This window comes from Pituophis catenifer, unplaced genomic scaffold, assembly GCF_029215685.1.
Source record: "Pituophis catenifer annectens isolate HBS135680 unplaced genomic scaffold, rPitCat1.0.hap2 SCAF_7, whole genome shotgun sequence".
Taxonomy (NCBI): Eukaryota; Metazoa; Chordata; class Lepidosauria; order Squamata; family Colubridae; genus Pituophis; species Pituophis catenifer.
The window spans coordinates 47,396,107-47,419,317 of NW_027256887.1; the positions used below are offsets into that span (position 1 = coordinate 47,396,107).

At 41.1% G+C, this 23,211-nt stretch overlaps 1 protein-coding gene across 1 annotated transcript in view; it reads left to right on the top strand.

The window, feature by feature from the left end:
• Window positions 1–2,744: 2,744 nt before the first annotated feature.
• Window positions 2,745–23,211, top strand: part of ZDHHC17 (zinc finger DHHC-type palmitoyltransferase 17) — a 52,663-nt gene continuing 32,196 nt past the window's right edge. Inside the window, exons 1-4 of the mRNA XM_070947359.1 lie at window positions 2,745–2,857; window positions 14,190–14,293; window positions 16,279–16,401; window positions 18,347–18,424. Coding sequence (XP_070803460.1) covers window positions 2,795–2,857; window positions 14,190–14,293; window positions 16,279–16,401; window positions 18,347–18,424 — 368 coding nt within the window. The 5' untranslated portion in view covers window positions 2,745–2,794. The remainder of the gene's footprint in view (window positions 2,858–14,189; window positions 14,294–16,278; window positions 16,402–18,346; window positions 18,425–23,211) is intronic.

Consider the following 23,211-nt stretch of genomic DNA (forward strand, 5'->3'; position numbering starts at 1 on the left):
ATGATCTCTGGAGGGCTCGGGACAGGGGTTACTCCTCTGTTCTGGTCCTATTAGATCTCTCAGCGGCTTTTGATACCATCGACCATGGTATCATGCTGCACCGGTTGGAAGAGTTGGGGATGGGGGGCACCGTGTTATGGTGGTTCTCCTCCTTTCTCTCAGACCGGTCGCAGTTCGTGTTGGCAGGGGGTCAGAGGTCGACCTCGAGGCCTCTCATCTGTGGAGTGCCGCAAGGGTCGGTCCTCTCGCCCCTTCTGTTCAACATTTATGTGAAGCCGCTGGGCAAGATCATCCGTGGCTTTGGGGTGAGATACCACCAGTACGCTGATGACACTCAGCTGTACATCTCCACCCCAGGCCACCCCAGCGATGCCCTTGAAGTGATGGCCCAGTGCCTGGAGGCTGTACGGATCTGGATGGGGAGGAACAAGCTCAAGCTCAACCCTTCCAAGACTGAGTGGCTGTGGTTCCCGGCATCCCGATATAGTCAGCTGACTCCATCGCTGACTATCAGGGGCGAGTCTTTGGCCCCCGTTGAGAGGGCGCGCAATCTGGGAGTCCTCCTGGATACGCAGCTGTCTTTGGAGGAACATCTGACGGCTGTTGCCAGGGGGACCTTTTGTCAGGTTCGCCTGATTCGCCAGTTGCGCCCCTTTCTTGATCGGGATTCCGTGTGCACAGTCACTCATGCCCTTGTCACCTCTCGCCTGGACTACTGCAACGCTCTCTACATGGGGCTCCCCTTGAGGAGCACCCGGAGGCTCCAACTGGTCCAGAATGCGGCCGCGCGGGTAATTACGGGAGCTGCATGGCGCTCCCGCATAACACCGCTCCTGCGCGAGCTGCACTGGCTCCCAGTGGTCTTCCGGGTGCACTTCAAGGTGTTGGTTACCACCTTTAAAGCGCTCCATGGCATAGGACCTAGTTATCTCCGAGACCGCCTTCTGCCACCGACGACCTCCCATCGACCCGTGCGCTCCCACAGAGAGGGCCTCCTCGGGGTGCCATCAGCCAAGCAATGCAGGCTGGTGACCCCCAGGGGGAGGGCCTTCTCTGTGGGGGCACCTACCCTCTGGAATCAGCTGCCCCCAGAGATAAGGAGAATCCATGACCTCCCTGCCTTCCGCCGTTCCCTTAAAACTTTCCTTTTCCAACAAGCCAGGCTGGCCTAACAATGCCTTTTAAATGATTTTAAATTTGTATGTTTCTTAAATTTTTGGCCAAATTGAGATATTTCCTTTTAATTTGTTCTTAATGTTTATATTATGTGTTTTTATCTGGCTGTACACCGCCCTGAGTTCCCAGGAAGAAGGGCGGTATATAAATTCGAAGTAAAATAAAATAAAAATAAATATACCAAGCTACCTTTACATCAGCGCTGTCAAACTCCTGGCCCATGGGCCAGATGGGTCACGCTCTGGCCATGCCCATTACCAGTTTAGTGAAAGGGGAAAAGTCCTGATACGTCATGTGATGCCACCATGACACGAATTTGACACTCTTGCTTTACATAATTTGTATGCAATTTTATATTGGGTTGGAAAGAGTAGAACAAACTGCAACTATAGGACTATTTCTAACATCTAACTTAAAGAAAGGAACTTAACCTGCCTTTCTTTCTTCCTCAGCATATATAGTCAGTTAATATAACAGTATATCTATAGACTGTCAATACTTGCCTTCCATAGTCCTGGACATATTTATAATTCTGTCTCTAACATCTTTTCCAAGTCTAGGACTCTCTGAGCTACCTTCAGGCTTCTCAATTCTCCCCTCCCTTTTGACTATAAATTGGGAGGAGACATCCTCCACGACTCTGCTTTGATTAGTAGTTCCATTACAAAATCATCCAAACTTAATATCAGCATTGGGGTAATACATCTGATTTATTACATATTATTGACTAGATTTTAAGAAACCTCCTAAAAATTTATCTTATTGAAAATTAACAAATTATTAATGTTGGAGTAGTGCTTTCCCTAGCCTTACATAAATTATACTCTAAATCCAACTCCTCACCCCATCAGTGATGTACAAAAAGAGCAAAACAATGTAAAACTAGATTAAAATGTGGAGTCCTAATTCTGCATTCAAGAGGCTTTTGTGCCACACATTAAGCTAATTTAAGCTTGCTTGCTTGTTTGTAACAAGTTGTGGGCATCCAGAGCTCATAGTTTGTGAAGTATGGTTCATTTATAATGTAAACCCTATGAATTTTGGCTATCACAATTCATACTGGGTTATGTGAATACAGCCAGAGTACGAGTTTGGGTCGCTTGCATCTGAAGCATCCTAACTCACTTTTCAGCAACGTCGTTTCTCCATTCGGGATTGTACCCAGCTCGAATCCGTCAGTGTCCTGTTCCCGTCCTGCACACTGAGAGGAGTTGGAGAAAACGGCCCGAATTGATAGATAGGGAAGGATAACCCGAGTTTGGCTCGGATGATCATCTATCTCTTTCCTTCTCCCCCAACTTCCTAGCACTCGATCAGTTGGGATCAAGATAAAAGCATTTATGTGCGCAAATACATCGGTCCCGTACGCTCCGCAGAAGTGGCCTGGGGATTTTGTGATGGCTGCAAGGGGCTCCGATTTCAGTCGCTCATCCAATCCGCGGCTCGCCTTCCTCCCCCCTCCCCCCCTCACTTCCAGCTGGGCTGGCGCTGCCCACCCCACCCCCTCCCCTCCCCTCTCCTCGCGCGCACAGAGAGAGAAAGAGAGAGAGAGGAGAGAGAGAGAGGTCGTGAGGGAGCGCGTTACCCGGCATGCAGCAGGCAGTGCGTTCGCACCAAGATGGCGGCGCCTCTAAATGAGTACGAAAAAGAAGCAGGCTGCGTTCCTATTTTGCACTCGGAGGTGAGGCCCTGTGGGTTTTCGGCTGTTTTGCAGCCCCAGCTGAGAAAGAAGGATCCGGTCGAGCAAAGGACGGGGGAGGAGCAGATACTGGTGGCTGCCACCGCCTTCCTTGACACTCCCTTCTCTGGCGGGGGCGGAGGATGGCCCTGAGGCACAGGAGGAATTGAAAGGGCGAGAGAGAGAGAGAAGCGGGCGGGATCCTTGCTGGGTTGTGAGCTGAAGGGAAGTGGGTGTAGAAACCGTTGTCCCATGTAGACAGGTTGAGGAGAGAGATTTTGTTTCCAGCTGTTCCCCTTTTTATTCCATGTAGAAGTGAAAGGAAGTTGGTTGAGGTGGCTATTCTAAGCTTGCGTTTCCCCGGAGTTCCCTTTTTCCTTGGTGTCCAAAAGTGTGAAAGCGCCTCTATTACCCCAGAGGTGTACATGGGGCACTTATTGATGGGGTTGTGCCGTATCTGTTGTGCTCTTGGAGGTTTTCAGATTCTGAAACACTCTCATCTTAACTAGCATTAGGTACAGTTATATGCTCGGTATATCTTTGTTTAGTTTATTGCCTAGAAAAAGACTTCAACTTTTCTGATCGTTCTAGCAGGGAGTTACACAATTTACCACATCCTGAGGGTTTCACAGTTTTAATTTCTGTGTCTGAAAAATGCAGAAGTTTTTCTTTAAAAAACATTCTCTGATTTCATAGGATTATTGATCTACTTTCTTATATTACACATACAGATGAGGCCTGATGGTGGTATGTCTTGATCTATGTTATTTATAAATATGATTTAAAGTATATAGCAATAAATATTATTTGATGGATCTTTATCTAGAAATTAGACAAACTTACTTGTTTCTCCAAAATCAGTTACTGGGAAACAGTGACCATTTTATCCTGTATATTTTTGGTTAGAAAGGTGATTATACAATGAGTACCTAATGGATGATATTTTACGTTACCTGTATTTGGTACACCGGTTGCCTGCAGATACACTTAAAATAATAAAAATCTCAGAAAAGTATTTTTCTTTTTCTTCTAGAAAATCATATGTCATATACAATTAAAACATTTGCTCTTCATTGCATCATAGAAGTTAGTCCCATTCCTTCCAATATTGAAACCTATGGCTTGGGCTAACAAAACATTGTAATAGTTTTTGTATTAGTATTTAGAAGAATCTTCACTATTAAGTTAATCTGAAACTTGATTTTAGCTTTTACAATATGGTAAATGTCTGGAAGACTATTTTGTTGTTCTTTTTAGCCCAGCCCCTTCCCCCCCCCCCCCCCCCCCGCTTTGAAGAACATGCTTCTACCATTAAAATGATATTCCATCTCTGTGCCAAATATCAAGGAGTATTTGTGGAATATATATATTTCTTCATCAATAGTTTCAAGTTTCATTCAAGACAATAATTTAAATTTGGAAATCTTATTTTGCAGCTTGCAATTCTCTATCTTGAATAAGTTTTATGGCATTCAATCACTTATTTCTGAGAATGCTTATACAAAACTCTATTGTCTGTCAGTGAAAATAGTGCAGTCCTATGGACAGTGGACACACTTTAATCATACTGTAATGACAATATACACAATAATTCCATAATAATAAGTTTAAAAAACTATAAGTTATATTTTATATTGTTAGAATATAGCAATTCTGTTCACTAATATACAGGAATTATGGAATAGAAGAGATTGTCTTGAATACTTAAGTATTTATTAGTTCAATTTATATGCTGCCCTCCTCCGACTCAGGGCAGCTTACAATGCACTTATAGCAATAGCCTTCATTCTTTTGTATATACTTGCTTATTAGGGCTTTTGGCCCCCCATAAACTGTGTTTCTACAAAGTCAGCTTATTGCCCCCACAATCCGGGTCCACAATTTACCTAACTCGGAAGGATGGAAGGCTGAGTCAACCTTGAGCCTGGTGAGATTTGAACTCGCACTAATTTCAGGCAGCTGGCAACTAAGTGCTACATAACAGCACTTAGTCCACTGCACCACCAAGGCACTTAGTTCAGGTGTTATGAAAATGTAGAGATATTTGGAATATGGTAGGAATATTATTTTTTCCACAAATCAGAAATTTTTATAATTGTGTCCTAATGCCACCGAGATCCAGAAGGAGTCAACTGACTTTTAACATTGAGACATATTGCCCAGCACACATCTCTACATCACAATTTCATAGTATTCTGCATTCTGTAAGTTTTAGTGACATCACGAGTAATTGCTTGTTACAATGAGCCTTCAGGGGTCAATTTCCATATGCTAGAGATGGCTACAGTTGTGAGTCCTAATTTACAAAAGGAAGAAAAATAATGTAATTCAATGGAAGGATTATAAAGAGGCTATAAACCGACAACAAACATTTGTAGGACAATTTATGCCTGATTTGCAGTTTATGAATGCTGTGCTAGATAACATAAATTGATAGATTACCACTTACGAACAATCTATTTTTAAAAAAATTACTAATTGCTTGGAATTAGATAATTGTTATTTCAATAAGCATGAATGCTAGATATTACATATCAATATATATATATATACAGACACTCCCACACATACAGTGGTACCTTGGTACTCATAATTAATTGGTTCCATGAGTACCAAAAATGGTGAGTACCAAACAAATTTTTCCCCTAAGGGATAATGTAGTGAGTCAACCAACACCAACAAATTCTAGCTTGTGCATTGAGTACCAAACAAATGATGAGGACCAGGACAAAAATTCCACATCAAAATGTGTTGAGTATCAAATTTAGTGAGTTTCAAAGCAGTTGAGTACCAACGTACCACTGTATGGTGGTCTGTTTTCATTTTTATATAATTTATATCATGAATATTGATGTTTTTAATATTTAAAATAAGTGAATTCTGCATTATGAATTTGAACACGTTTCTTCAGGCTAAAAACAGGGTTTGGATAAAAGACTGTGGTCATATAACTATTCACCTTATTGGTATATAAAAATTGTATAATAATGGCAAATAAGAAAGATTAATATGTGAGTTAAAAGTTATACTGAATAAGTTAGTTATGCTAATTAGCTTTCAGGGTCTTAAAACATAAATATTAGTTAATGTTCTGTGCTTTCAAAAATGTTTGCAGTTAGGCTTTAATAAACATATTTCAACACTGTTTATCCCAGTTTCTGCAGTTGTTCTTTACAATTCTTTCTCTTTAAAAGAAGTAGCAGCTGATCTTAAGTACAGGATAGTTTGATTTTCAAATTATATATGTACTCCACTTACATTGACTCCATTTTACTGGATAGCTATTCCTTGACCACAACTGAGCCTGGAATTTAGGTCGTCATTGTAGCTGTTAAGCGAAATGCCCAAGGGACCGCTTTGTTCAGTGACCACAATCCCAGTTCCCTCATTGCAGGTCTTCAATTACTGCATGGGGATGCCTCAGAGTGGGAGCCCCTGAGAGGCTCAGCATCCATGGTATGTGGAAACCTGCCCCGGAGCAGTAGGCCTCAGCTGGCTAGACCTACCAGTGAATTATACAGTACTCCATAACGGATTCACTTATTTTCTCTTAACTTCTGCTACTAAGAAGCATACCTGTAGCGTGGAAATCTAGCCAACAAAATGTTTCTGAAGGTAGAAGAGTTTCCAAACACCATAAAACTGGCACTTGATTCATGATGTTTTTAGGCTCTTTCTACCTCTGGGCAGAAGGGAATTGCAGCTTGGGCTGGAGAAAAGAAGCTCAGATCTTTGAAATCCCAGTTTTTCTCCAGCTCAGCACTGGAGTTTTCCTCTCCTCTGTGCGCAGAATGGCTGCACATGGCTGGATTTAGAAACAAAATCAATCTCAAAGGCAGCCATACCACTCTTAACATGATGGCTGAAAAGTCCATGATGAAATCCAAGTTGGATTTTAACGTGGGGCACTTGCAGTACTGATTCCGAATGCCTCATGCTGCAATCGTCCCATGCTAAAATCCCTCTTGGCTTTCGCCATAAACTTTTTAGCCAGCATCTTTGAGAGCAACAGGGCTGCTTGGTCGAGGTATTCCATCCTGGGTTGGGTAAAATTAATCTGGAAGCAGTCCTCCTGTTCTCAAAGAGGCTGGATTAAAAAGGTCCTTTCCAAAATGAGTTCCAATGGACCTTTTTCAGTCAGCCCCTAGGAACCAGGTGGCAGTGACTTGCAACCGTCTCTGCCAGTTCCTTCATTGACTTTCTGGAGAAACATAATCATGGGGCACTTGGCAGCCTGTTATAAGTGTGAACACGTTTCCTAGAGTCCAGATCTCATTCAAGGGACTATGGGGGAGCAGGGGAAGGCTGCAACTGCCATAATGTTGTGCACAGGTTGTACAACCCTTTGTTCAGCGTTGTAATTATTTTGAGCAGTCACTAAATGAATGGTTGTTAAGCAAGGTCTACCTATAAAGGCTTTTGGGGAGGCTTCTTCCAAAAGTGGTTTTTGAGAGAAATACTGTATTAATAACATTTTGTCATTCTTCCTTCTCTGCTTTTAGATGCCTGGAAACTTATATATAAGAACATGTTAAACATCTACCCAGTCAGCTAGGATTCCTAATAATTAAGCTTCCTTTGCCTTCAGCACTTGCTGAAGTACAAGACCATAATTATATATATTTTTATTCATGGGGGAAATTAATTATTCAGATTTCTGGCAATTTCTTTCCAATCTTGGTTGATCCCAAAAAGCTAGGAAGTGTAAAACCTAGTTTATAATTTGATCAAAGCCAAGAACTGTAGGCTACATTGCACAGTTTAAAAAAAAAACCTTGCAGAAGTCAAAGACAATCTGCTTTTTTATTGCTACCAAAAAACCTTACATGGAGATGACTTTAAAGTCACCAGGAATAGAACTTGATTCAGTGGAGATTACCTTACAGAAATTAAAATCATTTTAAGTTAGGATGTGGTTGTCTCCCTAAGAGGAAAGAATTTGTTAGGTTCAGCTGGCATCTAATCTTAAACAAAAGTAATGATTTTCACAATTCATATTTTCTTTGACCAAACAAGATCCAGAGTTTTCTGATTGAGATATGAATGTTTCATGGAATATGAGAAAATGACTAGGCATCTAGTTTGGAGATTTAATTGATAATTTAGATTGGTTAATTGCTGGATTTTTTTACTTTATGACTTGTAAAAAAGCCTAAATTGAATAATGTCTGAAGGCTTCACTGTATTGCATTTGAAACATAGTTTTAGCTTTGAAAAGCTTGATGTCGGCAGGTACAGGTACTTAGTTCTTGGGTTACCACAGCAATTGGAATTGGAATTTCCACTGCTAAGTGATATAGTCATAAAGTGCGATGTCATGTGACCACATCACTTAGTAAGTGAGGATCTCAAGTCATTAAATGAGGAGAACACATAACCAAGACTTGCAGATTTCCATAAGCAAAGTCTTGGGGGATGCCAACAGGAAGTTACAAGAACTGGTTGGCTCTTGGGCAGGTGCTATGGAGGGCAGCTGGGCAGAGGGGTGTTGCAGCACCATGACAGTGCACCCAGGCAGGGGAGTGGGGGTTGTAGCTCTGTGCAAGTGCAATTCAGTGACAGAGCTGAGTGCTGCACAAGTATGGTCAGGCATATGCTATGGAGTACAGGTGGGAGGATGCTACGGGCAGGCGTGCACTATGGTCTACAACCGTGATGGCGAACCTATGGCACGCGTGCCAGAGGTGGCACGCAGAGCCCTCTCTGTGGGCACGTGCACAGTTACCAGCTACTCTTCTGGTTTCTGGCGTGTGCATGCACACCAGCCAGCTGGCCTTCCAGTTTCTGGCGTTCTGGCATGTGCGCATTCCAGTTTGGGCACTCGGTGCCAAAAAGGTTAGCCATCACTGGTCTACAATATTGCTAGAATCTCGTAGTTTGTAATGGCTCCTTGAGAGAAAAAGCAGCAGGAGCAATTTAGATGGGTGACTTATGACTTTCTCTGCTGGCTTCCCCATTGACTTTGTTTGGTAGAAGCTGGCAGGCAAGGTTGCAAATGGTGATAACCTGACTGCAGAGTGCTGCAGCTGTCATAAGAGTGAGCCAGTTGACAAATACCTGAATTATGATCAGTGTCTGTGTGGGTGTTGTGATGGTCAGAACTTTGGGGACTGGTCATAAGTATCACATGTTCAGCGTCATCAGTACTTCAGATGTTGCAAAAAGAATGGTCATTAACCGAGGACTCTATATGTATCTGCCTCCTTTAGTATAACCCAATTTTTATTATTTCCAGTACACTACTGATGTTCGTGATAACTAGATTTTCCTGAGAAAACTATAATTTTGGTCTTAGAATAGTTGATTGTAAAATCTTCCTCCTTACAGAATTCCATTCAGGCCTGCAGACTTTTTCTGAGGTCCACCTATGCAGGTGAAATAATTGCTGTATCATCAGCATAAACAATATTGCCAAATACTTGTCACAGAGTTCAGGAGGTTGGAATTCCTTTTTGGTTAAGGCAACTATCATTGAATTCAAATAGATATTAAACCCAGGGGAGCTAGAAAACTGCTTTTTCGCTCCTTGATAGATTGGAATATCTGCAAGTAGGTGGCCAGCTCTTTCATATCTAACTTGGATGACTGTATTTTCATACAGAGAAGGAAAGTTCCATCACCAAAGCTTCCATTCCCAAAGGGATGGGAATGGTTATAGATCAGATCTAGTCACCTGGTGTTTATTATTTTGTGTTGCTGTCAGGGAAAAAGGATCACAACTGGGGGCTTTTTCACTTTTCAGTCAATTAATTAGTTTATAAGTCTTTGACTAGGGAGCCTGGTGCCCAAGTAGGGGTGCTATGCTGTGTCGTCAGTGGAGTCTACAAAAACAGCTAGTCCTCAACTTATGAGCAGTCATTTAGCAGCTGTTAAAATTTTCAGCAGACCCCCTCCCCCAAAGCCACTTACGACCTGGTCCCAAAGTTGTCATTTACCATTACAGCTGACTATAGGTATGCTCCACCTATCTACCCCCCATCCTCCCCACCCTATCTCCATAGATTTTGGGTTTACTTCCCACCCCACCAAGCCCCACACTCTCCTCCTAATTTGCTTTCAAAGATTTCTAGAGCTCGGATTACAGAAACATTGAATTGTGGATGCTTGGAAAATGGTGACTATTGGAAAATAGTAATTTTATTGAAAATTATAATTAAAAAGATAAAAATAAGAATATAATAAAGAAATATATAAAGAAATGATTTCCTCTTCATCATAATCATTTTGTAACTTACTACCTTCCCTTAAAATGTAACAAAGGAACTCTTTCCTATATCTCTTCTCTTATCTACAAACATATTTTTATATCTTAAAGCCTTGTCATTCAATCCTAATCAGCAAAAGATCAGCAGAGATTACTTATCTATTTTAACCTTGATCAAATAAAGCAACTTTATTTTTCTTCCTTTTACATTTAGGAATCTTGATCTAGTCCCTTCTAATGCCACAGAACTTGATTTCTTTTCAGGTTTTTTTGGTGCTTCTCACAAAATTCAACAAGTCTACTTTGTAACACCCGTCCTGCACGAGCTGCACTGGCTCCCAGTGGTCTTCTGGGTGCGCTTCAAGGTTTTGGTTACCATCTTTAAAGCGCTCCATGGCTCAGGACCTGGGTACTTGCGGGACCGCCTACTACCACCAATAGCCTCCCACTGGCCGGTACACTCTCATAGAGAGGGGCTCCTCCGGGTGCCGTCGGCCAAACAGTCGACTGGCAGCCCCCAGGGGAGAGCCTTCTCTGTGGGGGCACCTACTATCTGGAACGAGCTCCCCCGGGAGATACAGAGGATCCCGGATCTGCACACCTTCCGCCACACTCTAAAGACCTTTTTATTTCACCAGGCGGGCCTGGCCTAACTTTCTTCCTCTTTTTAAACATTTTTAATATTTTTTAGTATTTTTAATATTCAAAGTTTAAATTTGTTTTAAATTGATTGGGGTTTTAAATTTGTCTGGGCCAAACTATTTAATTCGATTTTATCTCTGCTTTTTAAATTTTGTATGTATGTATTTTATTGTTGGCTGTTCACTGCCCTGAGTCCTTCAGGACGGTGAACTGAGGGCGCCCTGAGGGCGGTATATAAATCAAATAAAAGTAAAAGTAAGTAAAAGTAAATCCAATATGAAGTTTTCCAGATTACTTTTTTGTTTTGTTATTTGTATTTGCAGCATCTTTTTCTGTATCATTCTTGTAGCCTGTCATTTTAAAATTTACTTTCAGGGCAGTCTCAAACTTTTCTAGTAAAACTTGCTCATCCTCCATAACATATGTATTTTAAATCTGCAGAGGGAGACACTTTTAAAATTAACTTCTGGATGAATTGTTCAAAAATATCCTTCAATATGCCCAGTGTTAAAATATTTTGCTCCATCTGTACTATGAAGTCAAATTTAAGTGTTCTACTCCTTTATTTGTAATCTTCAGTTTCTTCTGGTTGCCTTCTGGCATCCAGTGTTCAAAGTCTAATCCTGCCATTGTTTTTAAAGATAATTCAAAACAAAAGCATTTTACCATGGGAAGGATTCTTATAGTCAATTCCAAATTCTTATTTCAGATCCATCTGGAATCTTACTCTGCTTGCAACTTTCCAAAGTCAAAATTCTGAGCATCCTTTGGCTGCTTATTCCAAACAATTATTTAAATCCTTAAACTTTTATTTAAAACTTTTATTGCTAAGTATTGAAGAAACACACCAGTTGTTTTCAGACTTGTCAATCCAAAAATTCCTAATAGCTGAAAAACAGTTCAAAGGTAATTTCCGCAAGTGATTAGAAAAGCAAGTAGTGTCCTTTTGAAGGTGCCAACCTTGGTTTGAGCAAAAAGATGACTATTTGATTGTCTGTCATAACTCTAAATCTGCCAGATACCACTGTCTTACATTTTCTTTTCAAAGAGCAACTGTATGAAGCATTTGTTTTTGATCCCAAGTCCTTTCCTTGTCCAGAGAGGAATTAAGAGCCTGCCTACTCGCTTGGTTCTTCATTCCACTACAGTCATCAGCTTTTTTAAATCTTTTCTTCCCTAGAGGACTGTCAGGGCAACAGAGTTAAATTCTATAGAAATAATAAGCTACCATATTTTTCAGACTATAAGGCACACTGGAGTATAAGACGCACCAAGATTTCGAAGAGGTAAACAAGAAAAAAAAAGTTTTGCCCTCCCCGGCCCTAGGAGCACTCTGCAGGCCCCCCCAAACCCTCTGCACATCCTGTTTTTGCAAAAAATATTTTTTCACAAAAACGGGATGCGCAAAGGGTTTGGGAGGCCTGCAGAGTGCTCCTGGGGCTGGGGAGGGCAAAAACACCCCCATTTTGCAAAAAAAGGGCCTGGTTTTGCAAAAAATGGGCCTGTTTTTGGCCTCCCAAACTCCCCCACGGGTCATGTTTTTGCCCTCTCCAGCCCCCAGGAGTACTCTGCAGGCCTCCCAAGCCCTCTGCACATCCCAATTTTGCAAAAAACGGGCCCGTTTTCACCAAAACGGGACACGCGGGATGGAGTTTCTGGAGGCCAAAAATGGCTGGATTCGGTGTATAAGACACACCAACATTTCCACCTTCTTTGGGGGGGGGGAGAGAAGTGCGATTTATACTCCGAAAACTATGGTTTATAAATAAACTTTTTTCTTTTCTTCGTCTAAACATGTGCTATCTGAACCATTATCTTCTATAGTCTAATAGAGTTCAAACATGAAAAATAGACATTTTATAGTTGAATTCATACATCTTTGATTCTGATAGGTTTTACAATTGTAAACATGTTGTGGAATCTCCATTCTCTATCAGGAATGCACCTGGGATTGATGTCTTATTTGTTAAAAGAAAGTAGCTATTTTAAGCACATTTTAAGACTTGAACACATAATTATTCCAAAATATGTCCCAGGTCAATTACTTGGCAACACAATAGTTCTTTGCATATTAATCAGGTGATATTTCCAACTATCAATATTTAATAGCACCGGTATGTTAATTTGGGGATGTTGTAACTGTACAGGTTTTTTGGTTTGAATTCTCTTTCTTCTATAGATTTATTTCAATTCGCTTCCGTTTTCTACTGACTTGCTACCAAGAGTTTTGTGTCAGTATATCCTTTGGAACTCTTTGATGTTGTAATTGGTTACAAGATTTTACAGTTCTCATTTTGAAGGATTCATTCATCTGTATTTGCTCTTTAAACTGGGATTTTCTTGTTAAATTTTCGAATTTGAAAGCATTCAGAGTGAGTAACTAAAACTAGATTATAAAAGTATTCCCACTGTAAATGAGGTACATCTGGGAAGTTTATAAATAATGAACAGATACAAAGCATAGTACAGTTAGTCTGCTTTTTGTGCCTCATTCTCGCTTACAGGAATATTGCTTTGAGGAAAAAAATAAGAAAAGAGGGACCACTCTATATGCCTCTTGAACTCTTGAATGAAATGATGTGTATATATCTAATAATATTAAGTAAAAGAATTGTATATCTTTTCATCTCTTTTTTATGATCATATTTTAAAGTAATTATTTTAATTGTACATCTATTTGTACATTAGCTAGTTTTGTAACTAGAGTTATTAATGCAAACTATATATATGGATATAAATAAAACAGTGGTTACATCAAAATAAGCTACATTGAAACTAATGTGCAATTTTTGCTGAAATTGTTGATGTAAGTGCTTCCTGACTTTGAAGGAAATCTTACAATAGCCATACGGAAAGCCCAGATTTAGCAACAGTGTGCTTGAATATCGTTTGGGGATTAATAGTGAAAGAGGATTGTTACTCTCATCCAGTTTGTAATCTGTCTGGAAGAAGGGGGTAATCAGTGCCCCACAAACTACATGTAGCCTCTCATATCTCAATTTATGGCATCTATGGCATCATGAGATTACATAATTTCAGCAGTTTGTTTGTTTTTAAAATAAAAGTCAGGATGGGACCAAGATGCTTTCAGAGAGAAAATGAATTCTATCTCAGCTATTTAAATTACCCTCAAATCAGTCCAAAATCATGCCTATGAAACTCCAGAGTAATACGGTCACATTTATGATGTATCATTTCAGGCTGTTTTAGGGAGAGGGAAGTCTTAAGGATGGCAATGGGAGCAATTAGTTTATTCTCATTTTTATTAATCTTTTAAAAACAGAGGAAAAAAAATGGGCTGTCCTTCTTTAGAAGTCTGGAAACTTGAATTGCAAAAATTACCCATACTTGATCTAGGGATATGAGCTATAGTGGAAAAGAGTATATTGACCTAAATGGATCAGCAGTCTGATTTAGTGGAACTGATACTTTTCTGTTTTAGACATTTTAATATATTTCAAATAGTTTAATAAAACTGCTTCTTTTCAGGAAATCAAATCTCAAGGTCACTATAACCACGGATACAATGAAACTCTTGGGCGCAAAAGCCACGTTGATGATTACAGCACATGGGATATTGTCAAAGCCACACAGTAAGTGTATTTGTTTAGTCAGCATATAGGTATTTGTTTCATTTGGAAATCAACCAATAACCAAGCAACCAACCAACAACAATTTTGTATTGTTATGTAATTATGAATGGATGTGATAAAAGCAAAGATTGTTTAGATCTTTTGACTCTTTTGCTCCTAAACAATCTTTTCTACAATACAAAATTAATACTTTAAGTGTTGATTTCCACATGAAACAAATATAGAAATATAGTGCATAGCATTGATGTAGTTGTTTACTTTTTATCTAATGATTTTACTTACTTGTTTCTGATTCCTTTTTTATTCTTTGAATAATGATGCTTACTCAACTGTTACTATAGGCTACACAATCCCAAACTAGTCCGTCTGCTGGTCAGTTTCAGCGGGCTTCAATTACAATACTGCTTAGTGCCTTAGGAGATTTTGGCAGTCACTCACCAAGCCTCTTCTAGCCTCTTATCTTACCTCTGCTACTAGCATAGGCAGGAGGGGACATTTAAAAGGAGCAGACAAAGAGTGTTTCTTCCCCTGTGTTACACAACTTGTTCTTCCACAGGTGGTATAAACTGAGTCAATGAAATTGCACATGTTGAGAGTGCACTTTTTAAATCAGGATTGCCAAACTCTGTGTTTTCATTCTGAATGCTTTAGAAATTTAGAAGATCTTATAAATAATGCATTGATGAAGGGTGGAGAAGGAATAGATGAAAGTAATGGTGATGAATAATTATTATCTCCATGATTTACAGATAGTCCTCAAGCTATGACCCTAATGGAGCCTTCCCATTAGGGTCGTAAGTCAAAATTTTGTAAAATGAATTGGACTCATTTTAATGACATTTTTGAAATATGCTCATTAAGCGAATCAACCGGGTCTCTAAACGATTGAAGATTGGGCTTACTGTTTGCTTTGATTCAGTAAATGACCTCTACCACCCTTAAGTGAACTGAGAGGCTAGGGAATTTGCCGGGCTCCCCAGCTGGAGCCTCCAGAGGGTTCTGACAAGGCTAGGTGTTCCTTTACTTCTGAACCACAGCACCTCCAGGCAAGTGCCCAGACTTAAATTGTGATGGGGGTAAATTTGCAGGGTTCCAGGTCGAGCCTTTGGAAAAAACTGCCCACCCATCAGCTGTTCTACAAACAATCTATAGTATTTCACACTAATCCTCAAAGCAAACAAACACAGTACAATTGACTGCAAAGTATCTTTCTGCAAGCAATCTTAAACTGTGTGCAAATGAACAGTACAGTTGTTAGGCAGCCGTTTGTACCTCAAGGACTGCTTGTAATTATCTAGTTGCCTCACTACAAAAGACTAACACCCACACACATTTTATGAAAACTAGTTATTGCTTCCTTGTCCTCAAGTAAGTATTGTAATAACAATGAACAGGCATATATGGCAGCTTCATAAAACAAAATAGTTTTTGTGGTAACTTTGATAACTAGCCTAAAAACTTTTTCCTTGTTGTAAAAATGCGAATACGGTAGCAATAACGCTTAGACTTATATACCGCTTCATGGTGGTTTACAGCCCTCTCTTAAGCAGTTTTATATAGTCAGCATATTGCTCCCAACAATCTGGGTCCTCATTTTGCCGACTTTGGAAGGATGGAAGGCTGAGTCAACCTTGAGCCGGTGAGGATTGAACCCCTGGAAATCGGCAGAATTAGCCTGCAATAACAACATTCTAACCTCTGCACCACCATGGCTCTTAATTCTTAAATCTAATCTTGGTTTACATAATGAAAGTATATAAAGTTTTTATTGATATGTAATATTGATTATGTAGGGCAGAAACAATAATATTTCACCTTGGAAGAACAGGAAAATATGTGCATTGCATTTTAAATGTAGAAGTCATTTGGAAAAAGAGAATAAGAGAGATGTCTCCCTTTTTTCTGTATTCTGTCCAGTGGTGTTCAAATTCAAATATTAAGTTCGATTAATTCAGAATTACTGACTAATTAGACTTTTCTTCAAGGTATGGAATATATGATCGTTGTTGTGAGTTGGTAGAAGCAGGCTATGATGTACGGCAACCTGATAAAGAAAATGTTACGCTTCTCCATTGGGCTGCAATCAACAACAGATTAGATTTAGTGAAGTAAGTGCTACTTTTCTGCCACAATCAGTTTTTAATTTTCGTAATAGGATTTTAACTCCATATTTCTAACATAGTTGGATTAGGCATAAATACATTGTGTAGTCATATACATTAAACAGCAATTAACTGATTGGCCAATGGCTGTAAGAAAAGTTAGTTAGTTTGTTCATTTGTTTGTTTGTTTGTTTGTTCATTCAAATGGTGACTATTCTTTTTTAGTGTTTTTCCTCTATAGAACTATTTCCTCAATAAATAGTAGTTGATAAAAATATTAATTTAGGGTTGTCTCTAGCTTTTGAAAGCCATTTTTCAAATACTTATTCTGTAGTGGTCAAAACTATAGGTTGCCAATAGTTAAATTTCTATCATTTTAGATTATTAAACTAAAAAAATAGAGTAGCTGTTTCATTTTTTCACTAATAAATGCTATAATTTCCATTTTCACTTTAGTCATTACTGAAACAATATGTAGTGCCTTGAAAAAGCTTAATTTGTTTAGTTTGAAATATAAGGAAAGCTGTATTTAAAGAACAAATGAAGTTTATTTATGTTCATCAAAATAAATGCCTAGTATGGAAAATGAAGCCAAAGGCAAACTGATTAGAGACATTTGTAGAGAATTGTGCCTCTGTCAGGCTAATGGCATGCATTATTTTTATGAGATATTTGAATTATTTGGTACTGTCATCTTGAGGATTACAGTCATAAAGTTTAAATAAGAATATTCTAGAACAGAAAATACAAATATAATATTCAATATATTAATACACTTATACACACTATATTATATATAAAATAAATACTAACAGTTTTGGAATTCATGCATAATTCATAAAACTTTTGCTTATAAAAGCAACATTTAAATGTGGTTACTTAAAATATTTAAAATCTCTCCAGTCCAGTTTACTTGGCATAACTACAAAATTTCAATCTACTGCTTTTAAATACTATCATTGATGTTCTTTTGTCAGCTGACACCACCTGCAGTCTGCAGTAGATGAAATGGTACATAAGGGTTTGGAGAGAAGCCTGTCAGCTACTGTAACTGCTTATGTAGCAATGAAATCAAGACTATTTTTCAGCTTTTTAATAGTCAAGGAGTTCATAAAGAAGTAGGATTGCTATGCACGTTGCACAGAGAAAGCTTTTTTGTTTTATGAACCTGTATAGTGTTTTTCATTCTAAGATTGCTGGGTAATTTATATTATTAAAACGTAGCATAAAACAACTAAAATGTTACTTGTTTAAAAAAGAAGAGAAACAAAAGCTTTTAAAAAGCTTTTAAAAGCTTAAAAGTCATAGGCACTGAAAAGGTGACAAATTAGGCAAATGGATCACCACAAATGAGAAACTTTCCTGGTCATTATCTCCTTTCACAGTAGGATATGATGCAGAGAAGAACATTGGAAATAAAGTCAGTTTACATGGATTATATATACATTACCTTTCAAATGTTTAATGCTTCTTGAGCAGTGATTCTGCAAATTACTGTTTGGCTCCCCACAGTGAATATGGAATTTTTTAAAATTTATTGGCCACCCAACTTCAATGAAGGTCTGCAGTTGAGTTGTTTATCTTAGTCTTTGGTTTTTTTTAATCTGATAAAAACTAATGGTAACAGCATGAATGAAGATGCATTTAAAATATTTTTATCAGTTAATTTCTGTATATAGTTATGCAAGTTATAGTTTTACTTTAAAAGTCAGTTTTCTGATTAGTCATTGTTTTTTGAGAACTGTATTCACCTTAAATGCACTTTGATTCCCTTAATCTTTTACTATTTAAAAGGAGTATATCATTTACTGATTAATCCAAAACTATAATGAATATAAAATACTGTTTTCCATGTTTATAAAAGCTCTTTTTGTATCCTGCATTTCTTGATGAAAGTGTTACCATTTTCTGTCTTCCTATTATTAGATTTACATTTATTCTTTGTCTACAGGTACTACATATCAAAAGGTGCTATTGTTGACCAGCTAGGAGGTGACCTGAACTCCACACCACTCCACTGGGCAACTAGGTGGGGAAAATTGGATGTTTTCACATACTTTCATTATTAATTAATGTTTATTAAACAGTTTTGCAACACTACTGCAAATTAAATCCAGCAAGAAAGAGCTGCTGGTTGACATTGAGTTTTTATATCATCTCTGTCAGACTCTGAAAAAGCAGATCTGCAACTTGGACTCACAGCTATTGTTTGCTGGGCAGGTGTAGGCTATAGCTAGGTCAGCATTTGTTTCAGGTTTTTCTTTTTGGTAAATCAACTGCTATCTGTAGCAGAAAGACATACCTAGAATAACTCATATCATCACCACTTATTTGTACTAGTGCAATGTTTAGTGCAGGGCTGCTTTGAAGAACAACTGGAATTCACAGTTGATTTGAAACCTGCCTGTTAGGTTGTAGAGGAAACATTGCCAGGAGCATATTTTACTGAAACCCCTGCATGAGCTTTCAATAAGTTTATGGATGCATTTCAAAATGTTGGTTTCCATTTCTAAAGTCCTGTATAGCTTGGCACTGAGCATTCTCTTGAGCCATATTCTGCAACTGGAACTGACATGACTGACTCAGTTGTCCCAGAGAAGATGTAGGTAGTATCCCATTTCCACAAAGGGTGGGGGAGTGATGCACAGAGCTGCTGGTTTTGTAGTAGTACTGTCTTTTTGGACAGCATCCTGATTGACATCTTCAGTGTACAAGTAGTGCTCAATTCTCCATTGAGAGTGGAGACAGCAGCCAGGATGGGTAGCAGCAGCCAATCAGCATGAAGGACTGAGTCTATCAATGATCAAGTCCCGCCCTTGTTGCCAGGCAGACCCGCTTTTGACTCAGTCCTTCAGCTTGATCTGGCGTGTGGGTCTTTAGCTCTACCTTTTTTCTGGCTATTTAGCTCTATTTGGATGGTTTCTCTGGCTTTTTGACTACTGTTTTCCTCTATTCCCCCTTATCGGTTGGATCGACTCTCGGACTGCTTAACGACATTGTATGTGGTATTGTTCAGCTTTCTACTTGCCCTTCTCCACAGGACGTTATTCCTGAGTTTAGCACCCCTGGGGGGGGCGCTTGCCTTCCTTGTTGATTTGCCTGGGCTGGGAGGCTTCCCAGAGGGACTAACTCTGCTCGACGGCCGTTTTAGCCTTCGTTGCAAAGTGGGTGGCAAAAGATTATTATCGGCAAGTCGCGGTGGCCATTTTGTTTCCCTTTGCTCGGCCTCTGCAATTTCCATCGTTGGAGCCTGCGACGGCCATTTTGACTGCCCTCAGTAGGTCCTGGCTTCAGAGTAAGGGCGGTGGCCATTTTGTTTGCTTCTTTCAACTCTGAGGTCTCCTTGCCAACAGAAGGTTTAGCTTTGGAGTAAGGGCGGCGGCCATTTTGTTTGCTTCTCTCAACACTGAGATCTCCTTTCCAGCAGAAGGTTTAGCTTCGGAGTGAGGGCGGCGGCCATTTTGACTGCTACTTTCGTCGTTTCTGGCCTCAATTTGATAAGTCTCACCTTTTGTTCTGCTCTGCTTCTGAATGACGGCTCTTAAAGTTACTGGACTTGTTGGATCACAGGAATAGTGGAGCTTCTGCTTCCATTTAGTGGCCAAGCTATTTGGATCCCCTTTGCACTTCCTGCCTGGGTGTTATTGCCTCATCAAGTGCATCATTGGAGCAAAATTTGACCATTGCTGCAAGCCTTTGTGGAGCTTCGCGCCCCCTGGCTCTTTTGCACTGTGAATTTGCAAAACGCTTACCAGAGGAATTTTTACGCTCCCTTATTGTCTTGGCCTGCTCACATTGACTTTGTGGCCTTGTGGAGCTTCCTGCGCTCCCTTTGCTGTTGCACGTGAGCTCCTTGCCAGCCATTATGCCAAAGGCGCTGGCAAAGTTAAAGTAAGGCCGGAGCTGCTGAAAGTGGTCGCCCAGACCCTCAGTCTGCTGACCAGCCTTTAGCTCGGGAGGCCTCTCAGGAGCCATCCCCAGCTTTACACGCGTCTAACGCCCGTCATAAGTCTGATAAACAGGTCTTGATTTCCAGAGCTGAAAAAAGAAGGGACAAAGTTTTGAAAAAAATATGCGACAAGGCCTGTGCTGATCTTACCTGCGCTGTCACTCAGCCTTCTGCCGTGGGGGTGACTCCGGCTCCGGCGACTACTTCTCGTCCGGTCACGCCTGATCAAATGTCGCTCCAGGATTGTATGTCCTCTCCAGTCGTGGATCCAGTGCCCGCCTCTTCAGCTGACTCGTTGGACCCCATGTTTGCCGAACCTGCTAAACCAACTACATCTGTGCCGACTCCACCGCTCTTCTTGGACACAGTAAAGCGACAGTGTTCTTTTCCAACTTCAGCTGTCCTGCCTTCGGCCAATGACCGAAAGAACTTTCATGTGGCTGGAATTGGACTCCATCCTTCAAATTCCCTCTGTCGACACTCCCATCGTCGCCTTATTGCCTAATGTCAACGTCCCTGGGGATCCGGATGAAGTACTACGCCCGGACGAATGTCGATCGGACTTAGTCCTACAACGAGCACATCAAGGATCTGCCTGGGCTATTCGAGCTGCAACCACGGCTTCCTTTTTTAACCGTACTACTCTGCTCTGGTTGCAGCAGCTGCAGGAAAAATTGCCGCCTGATGACCTGCGGATCAAGCAGGACCTTAACAAAATTGTGGCTGCCCTGCAATTTTCAGCGGAGTCTTCCTTAATTGCCGGCCGTTTCGCTTCTAAGGCCCTGGCTTCCTCTGTTGCTGCCCGCCGTTTAGTGTGGTTGCGTCACTGGCAGGCTGACGCCAGACACAAATGGTGCCTAGCCTCGGTTCCCTTTGGGGGTGTCAGATTGTTTGGGGACGCCTTGGATCCATTTCTCACTGAAACGAGAGACAAAAAGAAGATTTTGGCACCTGTGTTCCACAGGGGGGAGTCCCGTTTTTCCCCTTACACCCCTCGTTCTCAGTTTAGAGGTAATGATGCGGGTGGGTCTTCCTCCTTTGGGTCTCCTCGGCCTTCCACTAACTTTAATAGGTTCCGGGGTTCTCAGGATAGATCGGTTTGGGGTAGGCCCTTTGTTTCTAAACGGCCCTTTCGGGGGGGAGGAGGTCGTTCCTACCGGCGCTAGTTGCATCTCAGGTCCTCCCATAGGCGGCAGATTGGCTCTCTTTGCTGCCTCTTGGGAGAGATCCATTTCCAATAGATGGGTCCTGGCCACCTTAAAATCTGGTTTGGCCATTGAATTCCTTTCCCCTCCTCCGAGTGTCTTTGTTTGCTGTCCAATTTCTCGTAATCTGGAAAAACGGGTCCTTATGGACGCTGCGGTTCAGCATCTCCTTTCCATCAGGGCTATCCAACTTGTTCCCCCTGATCAACGGGGTATGGGATTCTATTCCCGGGTTTTTCTGGTGCCTAAGTCCTCGGGGGGGTGGAGACCCATTCTGGACCTTAAAAGGTTAAATTTTTGAATCCATTCTTGATGGCGTTAGGAGGGGCGATCTCCTTTCTTCGATAGATCTAACTGAGGCCTATTTGCATATCCCAATTTGTCATTCCCATAGGCGTTATTTGAGATTTTTTTACGGGGGGGTCCATTATCAATACAGGGCCTTACCCTTTGGCCCCTCCTCTGCCCCCCGTACCTTTACTAAGGTATTAGCAGCCTTAGCTGCTTACCTCAGGGTTCGTTCGGTTAGATTACTTTGCTACCTGGACGATATTCTTGTTTTGTCCTCGTCCCTCCAACAGGCTACCCGGGATCTCCAGCTCACTCTGGAGACTTTGGCTTCTTTTTTTTTTTTTTTTTTTAATTTGATTTATATGCCGCCCTTCTCCGAAGACTCAGGGCGGCTTACAATGTGCTCAGCAATAGCCTTCATCCTTTTGTATATTTATACAAAGTCAGCTTATTGCCCCCACAACTGGGTCCTCATTTCACCTACCTTAGAAAGGATGGAAGGCTGAGTCAACCTTGAGCCTTGGCAAGATTCGAACCCTGCAGTAATTGCAGGCAGCTGGTCTTAATAAGCTTAATAACAGGGTGCTTTAAACCCCTGTACCACCAAGGCTTCTCATGGCTTTTCGATTAATCTTGAGAAGAGCCACTTAATTCCCCGTACCTCCCTGGTCCATTTGGGGGCCCTCATTGACTCTGTCCAGGGGAGGGCTTTTCTTTCTTCAGAGAGACAGGATAATCTGCGAGGGTTGATATCTAGGATTGAAAGGTGTCGTGCTGTTTCCCCTTATGTTCTTTCCCAACTCTTGGGGAAGATGATTTCGTCCATAACCATTGTTCCCTGGGCTCAGCTCCACATCGGGAGCTTCAATGGTTTCTTTTACCTTTACAGAAGGCGGGCAGGGCCTCATCATCCAGGCCGATTCCTGTTCCCTCGGCAGTTCGCAAGTCCCTCAGGTGGTGGATGTCGCCGGCTCTGTCGGCCGGCTCCCTCTTCTTCGAACCTCAACGGGTGGTGATCACCTCGGATGCCAGTTTTCACGGCTGGGGGGCTCATTGTCAGGGGCAGATAGCTCAAGGAACTTGGACCGTCCAAGAAGCCGCCCGTCCAATCAACTGGCTGGAATTGCAGGCTGTCTTCCTGGCTCTCCGAGCCTTCCGCCACCTGGTGTCCGGTGCACACGTTCTGGTGCTCACGGACAATGTCACTGCCAAGGCACACCTCAACAAATTGAGAGGCACCAGGTCGAAGTCTCTGCTTTCCATGGTGCTGGTCTCTGAAACGCCATTTCAGCTCCCTTCGTGCAGAACACATTTCTGGAACCAGCAATACTCAGACGGATTGGCTGAGTCGTCAACAGGTGGACAATGCGG